General features: G+C 36.6%; 1 protein-coding gene across 1 annotated transcript in view; it reads left to right on the top strand.

Moving 5' to 3' along the window:
• Lrp1b (LDL receptor related protein 1B) overlaps positions 1-15,822 on the top strand; it is a 2,037,254-nt gene that overhangs the window by 1,271,635 nt on the left and 749,797 nt on the right. The window contains exons 19-20 of the mRNA XM_060390094.1: positions 13,972-14,052; positions 15,117-15,284. Coding sequence (XP_060246077.1) covers positions 13,972-14,052; positions 15,117-15,284 — 249 coding nt within the window. The remainder of the gene's footprint in view (positions 1-13,971; positions 14,053-15,116; positions 15,285-15,822) is intronic.

Genomic DNA, 15,822 nt, shown 5'->3' with positions numbered 1-15,822 from the left:
TCTTTATCTTGTGTCCTGATGACTTTAATATGTATTCAGGCTTGTGGAACACTTTGCCAAGAGCTATTATTGACCCCCTTTCTCTAGGTGCTTCTTACACAAACAAGACATGCAGGCCAGAAATGACCCAGCAAAGGATGTCCTTGAAATTCCTGTAAGAGTAAAACATCAGTGGTTAAAGAATGTCCCAGAGGTTAAACATAACTTGTTTGTGGAGGAAAGGGTTTATTTCGCCTGTCAGCTTTCAGTCATCATTAAAGAAAGTCAGGGCAGGAGCTCAAGCAGAACATAGAGGTATGAGCTGAGGCAGAAGTTTTGGGGGAGTGCTGTTTCCTGGCTTGTTCCTCCTGACTTGCTCCATCCGCTTTTTTAAACAACCCAAGACTAGCTGTCCAGGAGTGGCATTGCCCATAGCAGGCTGGTCCTTCCCATAAAAAAAAAAAAGTCCCTCAGTTTTTACTGTAGGAAGCCTGATGGAGGAATTCTCTCAATTAAAGTTCCTTTCTCCAAATTTTATATTGTGTCAAGTTAACAAAAACAACAGCAAACCCAGCACATACACATCTATAAGCATTTGTCCAAATCTTCCTTCTCTCAATGTTAAATTAAATATTTTTAAAAAAGCATCACATTGAAGCCTTTCAGTGACCCAGGATATGGCAGTTACGCTGTGGAGGTAAAATCTTGAAAACAGGCTCCGTTCATGTTTTGTTCAATTGTACCCTTTGTGTCAGTGATTTCGGCTGATGTAGTTCATCGCTGATTTCAAAGTTTTTTCTTTTAAGTAGGTCTTAATACACTGCTTTTCTTCTAAGCAATGTTTTTCCATGCCTTTATTAATTTTGTGCCTGTGTGGCTCTCTGTGCAGTTCAAACAATAACTTTCAGGACTCTTTTCTCCTGCCATTAGGTGGTCATGACACCTTCCTTCCTTGGTTCCTTCTTTCCTTCTTCTCTCCTTCCCTCTCTTCTTTCCTCCCTTCCTTCTTTCCTTACTCCCTCCCTTCTTTTCTTCCTTCTTTATTCTCTCTCTCTCTCTCTCTCTCTCTCTCTCTCTCTCTCTCTCTCTCTCTCTTTCTTTTCCTTTTTCTCTATGGATCACCTGCCATATATCCCCCAAGGCTATTGCCCCGAATGGTCTGAAGTCTCTATGTCCACCAGTCTGGACTCAAAAAGATTTCCCTGCCATTGCATTTGGGATTACAGGTGTGTGCCATCGTACCTGCTTCCAAAACCATTACCTTTTAGAGGCCAGTTACCTTTGAGGGGCTCCCAAGTGTGGTACCTAGGTTCCTTTTGCATCAGCTGAGCAAGATTAGCACCTCATTCCTTTCAGTCATGAGAGAAAATATCACACCTAATTTAAAAAAAATGATACGCTCAGGATGCGAGGCTAAGCACTGCACTCAGGGTCAGCCGCTTTGGACCCAGAGAAGAGCATGCCTGATTGCATGCGGGTTGATACCCCAGGTCCCGCCTCTGAGAAAAAGGCATCGGACGGGTCTGATGCTCTTTGGGTGGATGACACCTAAATGAACATCGGTACAAAGTCCCAATTTATTTCTAATATCAGAGATCAGACCTCTACTCTTGCCTGATGCGTCTAAAACAAAAAGGGGGAACTGTAGAGAGCTGCGGAATGCTATGCCTTAAAGATGGAGCTGGTTTCTGCCTTCCACCTTCCCGATGGTGAGTGCTCTCTGTCATGAACAATTCCACATTTGGCTAAGGCTAAGGATCTGGCTTGCTTCCATGTATGTGGACCTATCTGCATTGCCCCCGTGGCACGCCTGGGTTGGCTACCCAGAGGCTATTTAAGCTGTGGGCTGGCTTTCCCCGGGGTCCGAGGATTGTTCAATGTTCCTGAATAAACTGCATTGAAAAAAAAAATTGTTCTTCCCATATCACATTCTCATAGCATGGCCTCCAAACTTTGACATCCCATGTAAGAGACAAACTTTACAGATTTGACTCCCTAGTTTGTGCTCATTTTGTGGACAAAAACTGTTCAAAATTTGAGCATATCTCTTCTAAGGTATAGAATCAGAAAGTTGGTCAGGATATGACTTCTCTTAATTGCCTTGCAAGGGCTGATTTGAAGGTGATAGGACACAGTTTCTGCCCTGATAGGTGATGAAAGAGACTTAAGGGACCATCAGTAAGTAGAAAATGTACAACTACCAGATGTGGCCAGTTGTGAACAGAAAAGGAGTAGTCATTCCACGTTACCCATGTCACCATTAAAATAGCAGCCATAATTAGCTCTCAGGCAAGTTTTCATGTTGCAACTTCTAATTTTTAGAATAAATTATAAAATATGCATATTTTATAAAACTAGTTTAACTATGGTTGATTAATTTTTTTAAATTATGCATTTCCTTTGACTTCTTCCTCACTATAATATATATATAGTCCAAAATTGTTTAAGTTTTCAAATATATTGTAAGCCTAGACCATAATATATGCATTTATAGAAAGTAATATTATATTGTTATGCTAATGCAAGATCTGGTTATATCTGGGTATTCCAAAAAAGCAATAATAAAACTATATTGATAAAGTAAATGGAATGTGTAAAGCTGTAAACATTACTAACACAGACATTTCAATTGGCATGCTATTACAAAAGTTAATTAGTACAATGTTAGTTAATGATCAGCTTCAGAAATTTCTTTCAAAATATTTGTACATGCAAGGATACATGCCAATCACTTATGATTTACATAAAGATGTTATTTATTTTATTTAATTGTGATGTGGAGTAAAGTCTGTAATTATTCTTTCTTGGCATCTATTGTGCTTTACTCTTTCACAATAAAATAAAAATGTTTTGAAATTCTTTCATGACTATAAGAAATAGGTACTTTCATTTGTTTTTTTATAAATTTCTTCTGATATATAGATAGATGAATAGATTCATAGATATATCTTGATCTGGTTTGTTAATTTCATCTAAGACTTTATGTACTATTGTTTATATTTTGCTATCCTGGGGATAACATTGAAAGAAACTATTCTTTTCTGAAATGTATTTACTTACTTATTTAATGTAAATAAGAACAATAAAAATAACTTGGGCTGAGGAGATGTCTTAGTGGGTAGGACCACTTTCTGCTGAACCATGATGACTTAAGATGGTATCCCAGCACCTCTGGTCCCACAGACCTGCGGAGGATGAATACTGGAAGGTTACTTGGACATTCTGGCCGAACCCTATTTCAAAAATTAAGGCAGAGTAATAAAGCAGAATATTCAAATATCTTCTCTGGCCTTCACACAGGCACACACAGACTATATACATGTGCTCACTTTCTCTCTCTCTCTCTCTCTCTCTCTCACACACACACACACACACACAACCTAATTCATTGCTCTCATGAGAACTGAAGAGAAAATACATGCTCTCCCAACATCAAATCAGTGTTTAGGGAAATTGTCTTGCTATTTAGTTAACTAAACTACTCATTCTTTTGTTCTCTGTTTCCATTAGTAGGTTAATATCAGTGCTAATTTTATTTTCTAAGTCACTTTTAAGTGACCTCTTCAAGTCCTTGGCAGGCTTCAGTGCTCCTGCCTAATGAAGTGGTACATTTATTTTCCCAATTCTTGGGAGGAAGATCTGGGACAATAACTGTAAATTCCAAGTCAGCTAGTCTACATAGCAAACCACCATGGACTCAAGAGAAACTATCTCAAAAAGATATCATAACAAACAAATAAATAAATGAATACCTTGTGTGCCCAATAGTGACCAATGCCTCAAGTTCAATCTTCTTCACCAGCATTGTTCTAAAATACATTTACATAAAAAAGCCTCAGAGTGATTGAGTTGATGGTCTACCTATGGATAATGCAGTGGTAATATGAGCCTATCGTTTCCTATGTCGTTGTTACGGATTGGGTACAGTGCAGGTTTGAAGCATTCGCTGATGCTGTCTGTCTTTTTGGAATAAAACCTTACAGATAAGGACAAGTACTGTGTTTTGTACATGTACACTGGTTGTTATGAGAAAGCCACCATGTCCTATGAGGATCAGCGCTACTGCCTTCCTGTGGATGGATCCTTGAAAATATTACAAGTTCCTTCTCTATAAAATTTTATTCTTTTTAACTATGTGTTTGTACATGTACCTGGACATGGGAGGATATGCATGCAAGACTTAAGGAGCCCCGAGGCATTGAATCATCATGAAGTTCCAGGCAGGTGTAAGCTACCTGACATGATTCTAGGACCCTAACTCAGGTTCTTCACAAGAACAGCCTGTGTTCTAAAGCACTAAGCCATCTTTCTAGCTCCCATAGTGGACCAGCCTTAGTCATTCTATTTCATATTCTTGAGCACTAATATGCATCCAGGTTTGAACAGTGTGAAGATTCATAATAGTTTGTTTGTTAGGAACTTGTATGTTTTTATATGTGAGGAGGAAATCTTATAGCCAGAATGCACAAGAGCAGGGTCTACAAAGCCATGTACAAAGCTAAAGATGAAGGTCCAGGAGCAAGATATTTACCTTCTGTATATGGGGTTTAACATCCAGTCTTTAAACATGCCTCATATCAAACAGAAACAGAATATGCTTTATAATCATAAATGTCTCTGAGTCCAATGCTGGCACTGTGAAGAAAGCAGTTATCTGTTTCGTTAAGCTAGGAAGGATCTCTTAGAAGAGTCATTCACTTCTGCTTCTAAATGCCTTACTTTCACTGTGTCACCATTCCCTCCAGACATGGATGTACTGTTCCTGTGCCTTGGTTGGCCTTGAACTCTCCTGACCTAGCCTCCCAAGCATGTGATATTTCAAGCATGTGATATTTCAAGCATGTGCCATAATGCCTTGCTTGTTTGCTTTCCCTATGTATGAAAAGAAAGGGAAATACCTGAATAGTGTAGGACTGGAGTTGTGATCTGACTTCCCCAGTTAATCACGGAACACTGAAAGGGAGTCCCTTCCCACACCCATTTCTCTAATAGTCCCTATGTGTCCTAAAGTGCCCTTGCTCTAAAAGGTTCCAACTCTCAAAATAGCAACAATGGTGCTGATAACAAGGAATGCTGGGTTAATGAGTTCCTTCTGCCTACATACAGCTATAATCAATTATTGCTGTTAGGATAAATATGAGAAAAATGTGATGATGCACAGCATATTAATTTTAAATGTTATTTAATTTCAAAGGGATATTTTTTCACATTGAAAAATTTTCATTCTTGTTCTGGTGAAGAATGTGATATTACACAGACACACTCAACATAGAAGAAATGTTCATAAGCATAGCTTTATAGTACATGACAAAGTTAATTTACATGAGATATTTAATCCATGTGAATTTTTTACTGTACTATGAATGTATATGAGATAATAATCATTTATCTGTCACATACTGACTTTCTTAATTTTTACTAAAACTACTTTCTTTAATCATTTCTTAGGGTGACAAATATTACTATATTTTTTACTAGCTTTAGGGTTGAATTAAACATGGATTTCTTTTAATACCAATCATTTTTGCTGCCAGGAAGAGCTGCCACTTTTACACATGATCTCATTCTTTAGCTCTGAAAAATTTTTACTTCGCTAGAAATGTAAATAATAATAATGACGACAGTAGTAGTAATAATAACAGTAAGTACAGCAGAGAAACAGCTCCATGATTTCAGTTTTCAAGTTCCAGGTTTGGTTGGATCAGCATTTAGTCATGTGCAGAGATTTCCATCAACAAAGCCTTTGCTTACACAGGCAACCGATTCTTACATCACATTTCTCATAAAATATATGGAGTTTTATATACTAATGTTCAATTCCACCCATCTACTGAGAACTACAAATTCATAGATTTACCTCCCTCAAAACTCCTCCAAAATAATTGTTATACAAGCTTCTCAGGGATTTTGTTCTCCTTAGGTGTGAGCAAAACACTGTCTTCTTAGCTCTAAGTAGCTCCTATGCTGTTGTCCACCTAATAATGCTTTCTTCTTACGTTCAGTGTCAGGGTATTTTTTAGTTTTCCTGTGACATTTTTCTGGCCCCTTTACCTCTGTCCGACTCTCCACTTGCTTTGAGAAAGGGAATGAATTACTTCTTAAGAGGTCACATCCCTTTGCTGAGAGTAGATTTGTTTCCTTTGATTTAATGCTGTGAATTCTTTCCAAGTCAAATCTGATTCATGAAATAGTTTGCACTATTCATACCTTTTTGCTGTGTTTTGTCTGAGAGCTTATTATGTTTCTCCCCAAATCTTACATCTCTTATATACTTAGAAAGTATTTCAATATGTTTTTGCAGATTTTTCTGTACCATGTTTTTATAATGTTTAATTGTAGCTCCATGAGTATCTCATTTCTTTTTTACTTTTCAGTATGTACATACGGTAACTTCTTTAGATCTTTCAGTTTAGTCAACATTGTTTTTTTTTTTTTAAGTTTATTCTTTAAGGATTTTATTTCATGTATACAAGTCCCTATTTTCTTCTACTCAATTTCCCATGTCTTTCTATGACCTCCCAACTTCAGGTACTACACTTTATTTCAATGTATCAGACTGCAACATTGTCTGTCCGTTTACAGCATCTCTGATTGAACTGTTATTTTAAACATGAAAGAAGAGGGATGGAAACTTGGGGTTAATAGTTAAGGTGTGAATTGAATGGGGGCACGAAGTGAATTAATCAAAACTAAGAATGTATAAAAAAAACAAACTATGGAAACCTAACATAAACCTAACTTTAAAATATAAGTCAAACCTTCAGTGTACTAGTATGCAATTTAACTCCTTCCTTCAACTTGTAATTCAAGAATTATTTTAATTATCAAATGTCCCAATTGTTTTCTTTTCATCTTTGTCTTTATTTTTTACTGTATCATTTAATTTTTGTCCTAATCATTTAAGTAAATTTTATTTAAAATTCTTCTATTGTTCCTCTGATTTCAATCTTTAATCTTTACAGAGCTAATGTTTAAATATCTGAAGAGCTTGTCAGACTAATGCTGGTTTTGGTTAAATCTGTTGAACTTCATTCACCAAAATTTTCATTACATTTTTATTCTTTTATGAAATTTATTTTTGTAATTTTAAAATTTGAGGACATGTAACATTTAGACATTGTTTTTGTGTGCTGGGTTTAGCGATATGTTCCCCGGGAACTCTGATACTTTTTTAAAAACAACAACTTAGATTAATTTTTGCCTTTTCTTTCACATTTTTTTCCAAGTTGTGAAGTAGGGGTTGTGAAATTAATGAGATTGTTATCAATTTTTCTGAGAGACCAAAGCTTCTTTATCCACAGTGAAAATTTTAAGTTCACATGCTTTCTGCTAGGAGGTGATGCTAATTGACCATGAGAGCAGGGTTTAGACTTTCAACATACTAAATTCATGCTGTGATCCACATCTTAAGTGGAATTAAAGTACTGTGTCCTAGGAGCCTGCCACAGAGGGCCTCTAAAAGGCTCTACCCTGCAGGGTTTCAAAGCAGATGCTGAGACTTATGGCCAACATTTGGGTAGAGTGCAGGGAATCTTATGAAAGAAATGCAAAATGGTAAGACCTGGAGAGGACAGGAGCTCCACAAGGAGAGCAACAGAAGCAAAAAAAATCTAGGCACAGGGATCATTTCTGAGACTGATACTCCAACCAAGGACCACTGATGGAGATAACCTAGAACCCCTACATAGATGTAGCCTATGGCAGTTCAGGGTCCAAGTGGGTTCCATAGTAATGGGAACAGGGGCTGTCTCCGACATGAACTCAGTGGCTGGCTCTTTGATCACCTCCCCCTGAGGGGGAGCAGCCTTACCAGGCCACAGAGGAAGACAATGCAGCCAGTCCTGATGAGACCTGATAGATTAGGATCAGAAGGAAGGGGAGGAAGACCTCCCCTATCAGTGTACTGGGGGAGGGGTTAAGGGAAGGAAGGTAGGATTGAGAAAGGAGGAGGGAGGAAGCTACAGGGGGGATACAAAGTGAATGAATTGTAATTAATAAAAAAGTACTGTGTCCTATTCAATACTGACACTAATATTCAAGCATCCATTTATAAGCAAAATATAATTTCTTATATGCAAGCAACAACCAGATGCATAGTGAACTTTCCATTTCTCTTCCATTTTTTACACTTCTGGCAACACATTAAAGCATTTACTACTTGCTTCTTCTGTGGCTGTTCTATTGCCACAACCTTTTACTGTTGTTCTTGAACTTTTTCTAGCTTTGTTCTTTACACGCTCTCTTTTATTTTCTTTTCCTTCTAAGGCTCTGTCCTCTAAACACTGAATTTTCAAAAGCTTTCCCAAACCTATCCTGTGACATTTGTGAAAAGAGCCCTGTTGAAATTCTTTGTTTTTCCAAGTATTTGTGCACTTTCACTTCAGGACTCTCTGAGATCTGAGTCCTGTAGGATCTAGAGCATTCTGTTGCCCTCCTCCCTCCTGTTGGTCTCCTTTAACACGAGTGTTTCAAACACATTACCTTTGCAGAACTTCTTTCTAGAAGAAAGTTAACACCACCTCAAGTGATTTGTGATGTTTCCGTGTTTCGCAAGAACACAGATTGTCTTTATCTTTTGATAGGTGCATTCTGAGACACGTATTATGACTTGAAAATTCTGTCAGCCAGAAACACGTGCAATATGCTTGACAGATCAATCAGAGTGTGAAGTAGAACACCTGAAATGCACTCAGGGCTCCTGCTAGCCTGCAACAGAACAAAATCACCTGACACTTACCTTCTAATGAACTGCAGCCTATCGTATATGACACCTTAAATGCTTATATCGGAAAGCCCTCTGGCTGCCCGGCGGCAGTGTTTGCTGCTGCTTCCCTCCTGCCTGTCACTGCCCAGCAATGTTTGGCCTGAATGGGAATGCTTCTAAACCCTGCATAACACGGAAAAAAATCTCAGTCACTGATCTTCACAGCCTATACACTAGCATTTATTAGATATTTTAGGTCATGTGTTTAATAACATTCCAAATATTTTCCCAACTACATTTCGTGTCATCAAGAAAAGATCGCATGAAACATTATGAGCCCCTTATATACTGTGCCTTGCTAGGATATACATTCATGCTCTGTAATCTATTTCTATAACTTGAAACTCAATATGTAATAAAATTCTAAATAAATATCTTGAAAAAGCAGACTTTTGCACATTGTTCATTTACTATACACGCTAATAATCTAGGGTCCAAGATGTTAAATAATTACAGTAAGTCACTCATTAATTACTCATGAGGTCAGAATCTCAATTCAGGGTTATCTCTCTACAAAGCTTATAGTCTGCATGTAAGGGGTTACACCTAAGCCCTGACCAACACTCTCCCCACAGGAAAAAGAAAAAGAAAGAAAAGTAGAAAAGTAGTAAGAAGCATAAAATCTATACTTTGTTTATACTACAAGATCTTTATATCATTGGATCTTTTAAAATATGACCTAAAGAATATATCAAATTAAAAGTGCATTATATGGTGCTGTTTACTCAAAATAGTTAATTCTGTGTACAATTTTAAAATGCATCTGCTATTGTGTGTCTACTAGAAAACTGATTTTCACATACATATTAATTATTTTGATCTTACTTAAATCATTTATTTAATCTACATTAAACAGTACAAATAGCATATTGTAAAAGCAGTTCATGCCTATGAAGTACAAAGATCCCTCAGGTCACAGAATTGCTCTTCATCTCTAAGTTTTATAGACTTGATAAGTACACAATTAGCCACACTAATCCATTTAAAGAAACTACTGAGATAACAAGACTAATGTCAAAGTGAAGTAATAGCAATAAAAATAAGCAATAGGTTCTATATGTGTCCTAATCCTCGGGAACCACAGCAAGTAACAATATCTGAACAGTCTCTCTCAGTAAATACAGTCCAGCCTGAATAACTTTTAAAAGCATCATTTACTTTAATCCATATCAACAGCTCATTATATGCATTACAGCAAGTAAAAATCAGATTTCTAATAAAAAACAAAATGAAGAATGTAACCTTTACTCCTCCTCAAATCTTCCTCTACTGTAGTATCATTAAATGTTCTTGGTAATGACATGGCAGTGTATGAAAAACTAAAGTGTTTTGATGGCAGTCATGATAATTCTGAATTTTCTCTGCTCCTTGCTGCACTTGGGCAGTATCCTTGGGTGAGGTGTATTATTTGCTTCTCATTAGGGCTTAGGAATGACAATTTCAACCCTCTAGTTGCCATGTATTAACAGTAAAGGAAGAGTGATTGTAGTCTCCTTAAGGTATTACTTTTCTAACCCTGGATTCCTATAATATTATGACCTTATCATCTAACTTCATATGAACATCTCTCAATTCCCACACACTTGGTCACAAAAGTCTGTTTCATTATTTAAGCTATGTGCTAATGAGCTTGAGATTTCAATGAAAATTACTTAGCTAGATTCTTCTAGAGAGAAAGGAGGGAGATATTCGATAAGAGGCAGAAAAGAAATTTTTAAAAAAATGCATCTGAAAGTGGTGTACTGGGGTACCATTCTCCTAAGCTGTATGCACTAGGCAAGTAGAACTCTTTGAAAAAGAAAATTATAGCCATTTACACAACAGCATTCATGAAACATGCTAATAAATTTTAAAGAAACAATATAACAGATAAATTGAGCAAACTACCTATAACAATAAATGTTTAATAGCCCATTGATCCATTTTAAATGTTTTATGTAGTTGAAACAATCACCAAGATAAAATATTTCTTTTCTCCAATGTAATCATAACAGGATAAAATATGAGGCATTTTGGTTTGTAGTCTTTGTCTTTTGTAGAATTAATCATTAAATGTTTCCAAATGGCCTACAATTTGCACTGGAAGATTTAAAGTTAAAGTATACTTATATGGAGTCAACAAAAATCAGGTTTACTTAATTATTTGTCAAAAAAAAATCATGGAAGTATTTTAATGGATCACAGTACAAAAATTAACATTTATATACTAATTTTAAGTATTAAGCTGATACTCATATGAAAGACAGAAAAAATTAACTTCGAGAGGCTTCATCTGTGATTGGTGTTTTACGGTAAGGTGTGTACTGTAAGTAGATACCATTTCTGCCTACACCAGGCACTGGTAGTAGGAACGGGAGAAATTATTGATAGGTATCTTTTTACCCTGTGCAAATGAATGCTCCTACATTGTATTTATTCTTCCTAAAGTGCACTGTACATTAGGCACTACCATCAACCAGAAGTCAAAATAATTTTAGCATTGAACATGGTAGTTCTTCCACTTGTCAGAAGGTAGCCACCAGTTTCTGCAATGCAGAAATGAACTCATGCTTTTGCTTAGGTGTCAGTTTTCCAATTTCCTATTTAAGAGCCTTGAGGACGCTGTACTAAAATAAAGTCAGGAAAGGTGCAACTATGGTACTTAGTTCTTTTTCAAACGTAAAAATGTAGGACAGTATTTTAAAGAATCATAAACAAAAATGAACTTGGAAATGTGGATACTCATTTCAAATGTTAAACTAACATGAACACGAAAGTGGGAAGAGGAAACACTGAAGTCACTGCAGTCAGGAGGCTGGGGCAGAGGAATCATGAATTTGAGGCCAAGATGAAACAATATGCATTTTGTGTGTGTTTGTTATATGCTGTGTGAGCAGAAGGTATATGGATCTTCTAAGAGACTGAGGATGGGTTTGATTTTAGATTTATTCACTTATTTCTCTCTCTCTCTCTCTCTCTCTCTCTCTCTCTCTCTCTCTCTCTCTCTCTCTCTCTCTGAGGCAGGGTCTTCACGCCTATCCTTGTCTGGCATTGATTTCATGATTGTCCCACCATAACATTCAAAGTACTGGGTTGGCTGGACTGTCGGCAGGTGTGGTTTCCACACATTTGAATCCTTTTATTCATTGTTGAAATATGTCTCTTTTTCACTATATTCTTTGAGTCATGTTTATGTCCCAATGTCTCTGGTTTTATGACAATGATTCTCTTTCTCTTTCTGTCTCTCTCTCCTCTCTCTCTCTCTCTCTCTCTCTCTCTGTACCTTGCCCTCTTTCCCTTTCTCTCCCCCACTCCCTCTCATATGAGTACACATGTAGTAGGTATTTTTGTGGTTACTAATGTGCAAAGTGTGTGTGTGTGTGTGTGTGTGTGCCCACATGTGTGTGTTTAGACTAGAAGTCAATTTTAGTTTTTGTTTGTTTCTTTCTTTCTTTGAGACAGGTTTCTCACAGTCCTGGAGCTCAACACCTAGACTAGGCCAGCTGGCCAGCAAGGCTCAGGAGGCTTCTTACCTTAGTCTCCCTCAGTACTAGCATGATAAGCATTTCTCCATGCCAGGATTTTCATGTGGGAGCCCAAAGGAGCATTCTGTCTCTGCCCTATACAAAGCTGAATTATAAGTGTGGACAAAAACTGGGAGCCAAATAATAAAATGATATAAACATTTAAAAACTCAAGTCATTTACATAATGAAAACATTTATAATATAAGGAAAATTATATAATTTTCTTTATATAAAAATATTTACTTGGGTAGATCATAGGTGAAAATGGAGAGTTATCTAGAAAATTGCTAGTAAAATATGTTAGAAACAGAAATGAGTGTATGGTTTATGTATGGTTTGGGAAGACACTGGTGATCATGGGCACCTGGGACTTTCCTTCTGAGTCGTAGAAACCTTATGTCCAAAATGATTGGATATCATCAGTGCTTCTCCTCTTTTAAAGCTGATGCAGAAGGTTTTGTTTGTTTGTTGTTTTCGTATTTCCCCTCCAAATTAACTAGTGCTCAAAATCCCAACTCAAAACTATGGTAGGTAGGTAAGTAGCTAATAGATATGTAAATATATAGTTAGATTTTTTAAATAGCTAATAGATATGTACATATATAGTTAGATTTTAAAAAAAGCTTTTTGGCCACTTTAACTATAGCATGTTCAACCAGCATTTACTTTAGACAGCTCTTAAAAAGCCCACAGACTATAACTGATAACAACGGTGTATTTTCCTATCAGATAGGCTAAAATTCTAAGTAAGATGTTTTTAAAGAGAAAACTGATTATGATTCTACTCATATTTTCTTCAGATAAAAAGCTTAGCTATGAGAAATCCAAAAATCTTTAGGTGAATCATTTCTACCAGATATAAAGAGGGATAGAACTGTTTTTTTTTTGATAAAACTCTTAGTTCAAATTTTTGTCTGAACCCCTCATTACATTAATTTTCTATAATTACTATCATGTTTTCTTTTAATTTTCATTATTATTAGTTCTTATTATGTTAGTGCTGGATTTAGTAGAATGTTAAAATGGCTAATTGCATTTTCTATGTTAATTGTTTGCCTTTTATCGTCATAATTATTCATTATTATTATTATGTAAGGGGTAGAAAAGTAGAACTTTTTTATTTAATTGGCTTAATCTAATTTAATTGATTTAGTTTAATATTAAAAATCTGAATTATTTTTTCAGGGTATCTGCTCTTTTTTTAGACTTGAATTCATAGTGTCAATGTCTTTGTAAACATCTGGCAGCAACTGAACTGACTTCATCAGTTGATTCATTTATTTCACTTTACAATGTTGGCACCGTCAGAGATCAGTGTTACCCTTGATGATCCTGTTCAGCTCTGTGAATTCAGAAAAGTCCTGCAGTTTGTGCACAGAAGCAATATTTTGTAGCAGCACAGCAGAGCTCTGGTTGCTATCATTCACCAAGACAAGGATGACCCTGCACATGGATTTTAGAAAATATGAATCCCAGTCATTCACCCAATGATTCTCCTATGCTTATAGTGGCTAGAAATTGCTCATTTCAAACATTCAAGTGTAGTTTGGATATTAAGAAGTGGCATTAAGAACTTATAATCACTGCCTTTTTTTTTTTTTAATCTATTGTCCCCTGTGCCAATGCAGAGGACAAGTGTTCTGATCCCACCAGTAAATGGGATACAAATGAAGTCAAGGATAGTCCATAATGTTTCTTACTTTCCCTGTTTCATCTTTCACAGAATTTCCAACTTGTGAGCCTCTAACTCAGTTCGTATGCAAGAGCGGGAGATGCATCAGCAGCAAATGGCACTGCGACACTGGCAAGTACCAAGTGCTCGCTGCAGAGCACTGACCAGAAGGGGGCCCAGATGTCTGGGCTGCCTGGCTTCCTTCAAAGGGAGTTTGCAAGCAAGTCTTTCAGAGCCAAGCAAAGTGGCTAAGAAAAGTGGTGAGCGGGAAGCTGGCATGTCACTGGGAATCAGTGTTAAAGATAATGGAGCATGATATTAGTCCCTCGGGGCTCTGATAGAGCTTCATTTTCTGATCTTATTCTGGACATAGACTAAGTGTCCAAAGATGAATAAAAGGAACAATTAAGGAAATGACCCGGACAATTCAGGTTCCCAAAGCATTTATGTAACATTGGCAGTTTATGAATTATTATGCAATTATCCCAAAGACCTTCGCTCTGTCACCTTGCTTTACAAGTATTTTGTTCTTATATGTAATTGTATCACTATGCCAAGCCATTCTAAATGCAGGTAAATGAATCATATATTAATCAATGTCCTTTAGTTTCACTTAATTCACCATCTTTTTATCTTCCCTTCCTTTCCCTCTTACAGTTGTCAATACTGAGCATAAATCATTTTTTAATGTGGATATATAGTTTTCACATGTGAATCCATATGTGAAATGGATTGTGTAGGTAGCAGGGAAAGAATGAACAGTAAACCATCAGGCCAGAGAATAAAGACAAAGGCTTGGAGTAGAAGATACAGCTACAAGTTCTGAAGCACAGAGATGATAGCCTCAAGTAATAACTTCACCACAATTCTTTTCCACTGTATCACTTAGCATTCCCATAGTCACTACTTCCCTCTTAACTGCTGCAGCAGAGAGGCAGTTAGTCAGTGTCAGTTGCCTCTAAATGAATTAGATTTTAAACTGCAAAATCCAAAGTCAGTGCTTTCTCTTGGTTTAGCCTTTACTGCTAAATCAGAAGAAATGTATAAAATGTATAACAGGAGACCAGTTGACTTCATTGGGAATGCTGGTCATGAGAATTTATTTTTCCTTTTCCAAAATCATGCACAGAAAATATAAATGTAAGAGAAATGTTCATCCGCATTAGTTTTTACTAGCGTTTGGTGTTTCTTTCCAGAGGATGACTGTGGGGACAGGAGTGATGAGGTGGGCTGTGTTCACTCTTGCTTTGAGGACCAGTTCAGATGTTCCAGTGGCCGGTGTATACCAGGGCATTGGGCCTGTGATGGTGACAATGACTGCGGAGACTTCAGTGATGAAACACATGTCAATTGTACCAAAGAGGGTCAGTAATTTTCTAAATGTATACAATCTCATTAAAGATTGATACTTAATTAGACTATTTGGAGTTATATTAAGTCAATAATAATTGCTCATCACATTGAGAATACACAAAAAGAACAGGGTAAAATAACCACTGACCTCCCTGCTCTTACTTTTCCTTTCTTCCCTACGCTTTCTTACTCCAATGGTGTCCACTACTTTGTTGCTTTCTGTGCCTTTTGCTTTCTACATTCCTTAAATATTTGTTATCATTATTCTAACTTTCTACAAATTCTAACGTTTCTCAGAAAGAAACCAAAATTATACAAAAAGGTAATTTTACTTTAATATTATGTCAAATCTGTTTCCTTGAGAACTGAGATAAGAATTTAATAAATAAGGCTAATACCCCACATTTCCTTTCCAGCTGATTAACTATCCCGAATGAAAGGAAAGAGAGCAAAGAGCTCATGCCTGTGGTCCTCAGTAAATCTATGTTAAAGCAGACGATGCCAACAGTATGCATTGCTTTACAAAATATAATCTACAACCAGGCATGT

Source organism: Meriones unguiculatus, chromosome 8, assembly GCF_030254825.1.
Source record: "Meriones unguiculatus strain TT.TT164.6M chromosome 8, Bangor_MerUng_6.1, whole genome shotgun sequence".
NCBI classification, from domain to species: domain Eukaryota; kingdom Metazoa; phylum Chordata; class Mammalia; order Rodentia; family Muridae; genus Meriones; species Meriones unguiculatus.
The sequence above is the reverse complement of the archived record's forward strand: the minus strand, read 5'-3'. Positions and strand labels throughout refer to the sequence as shown.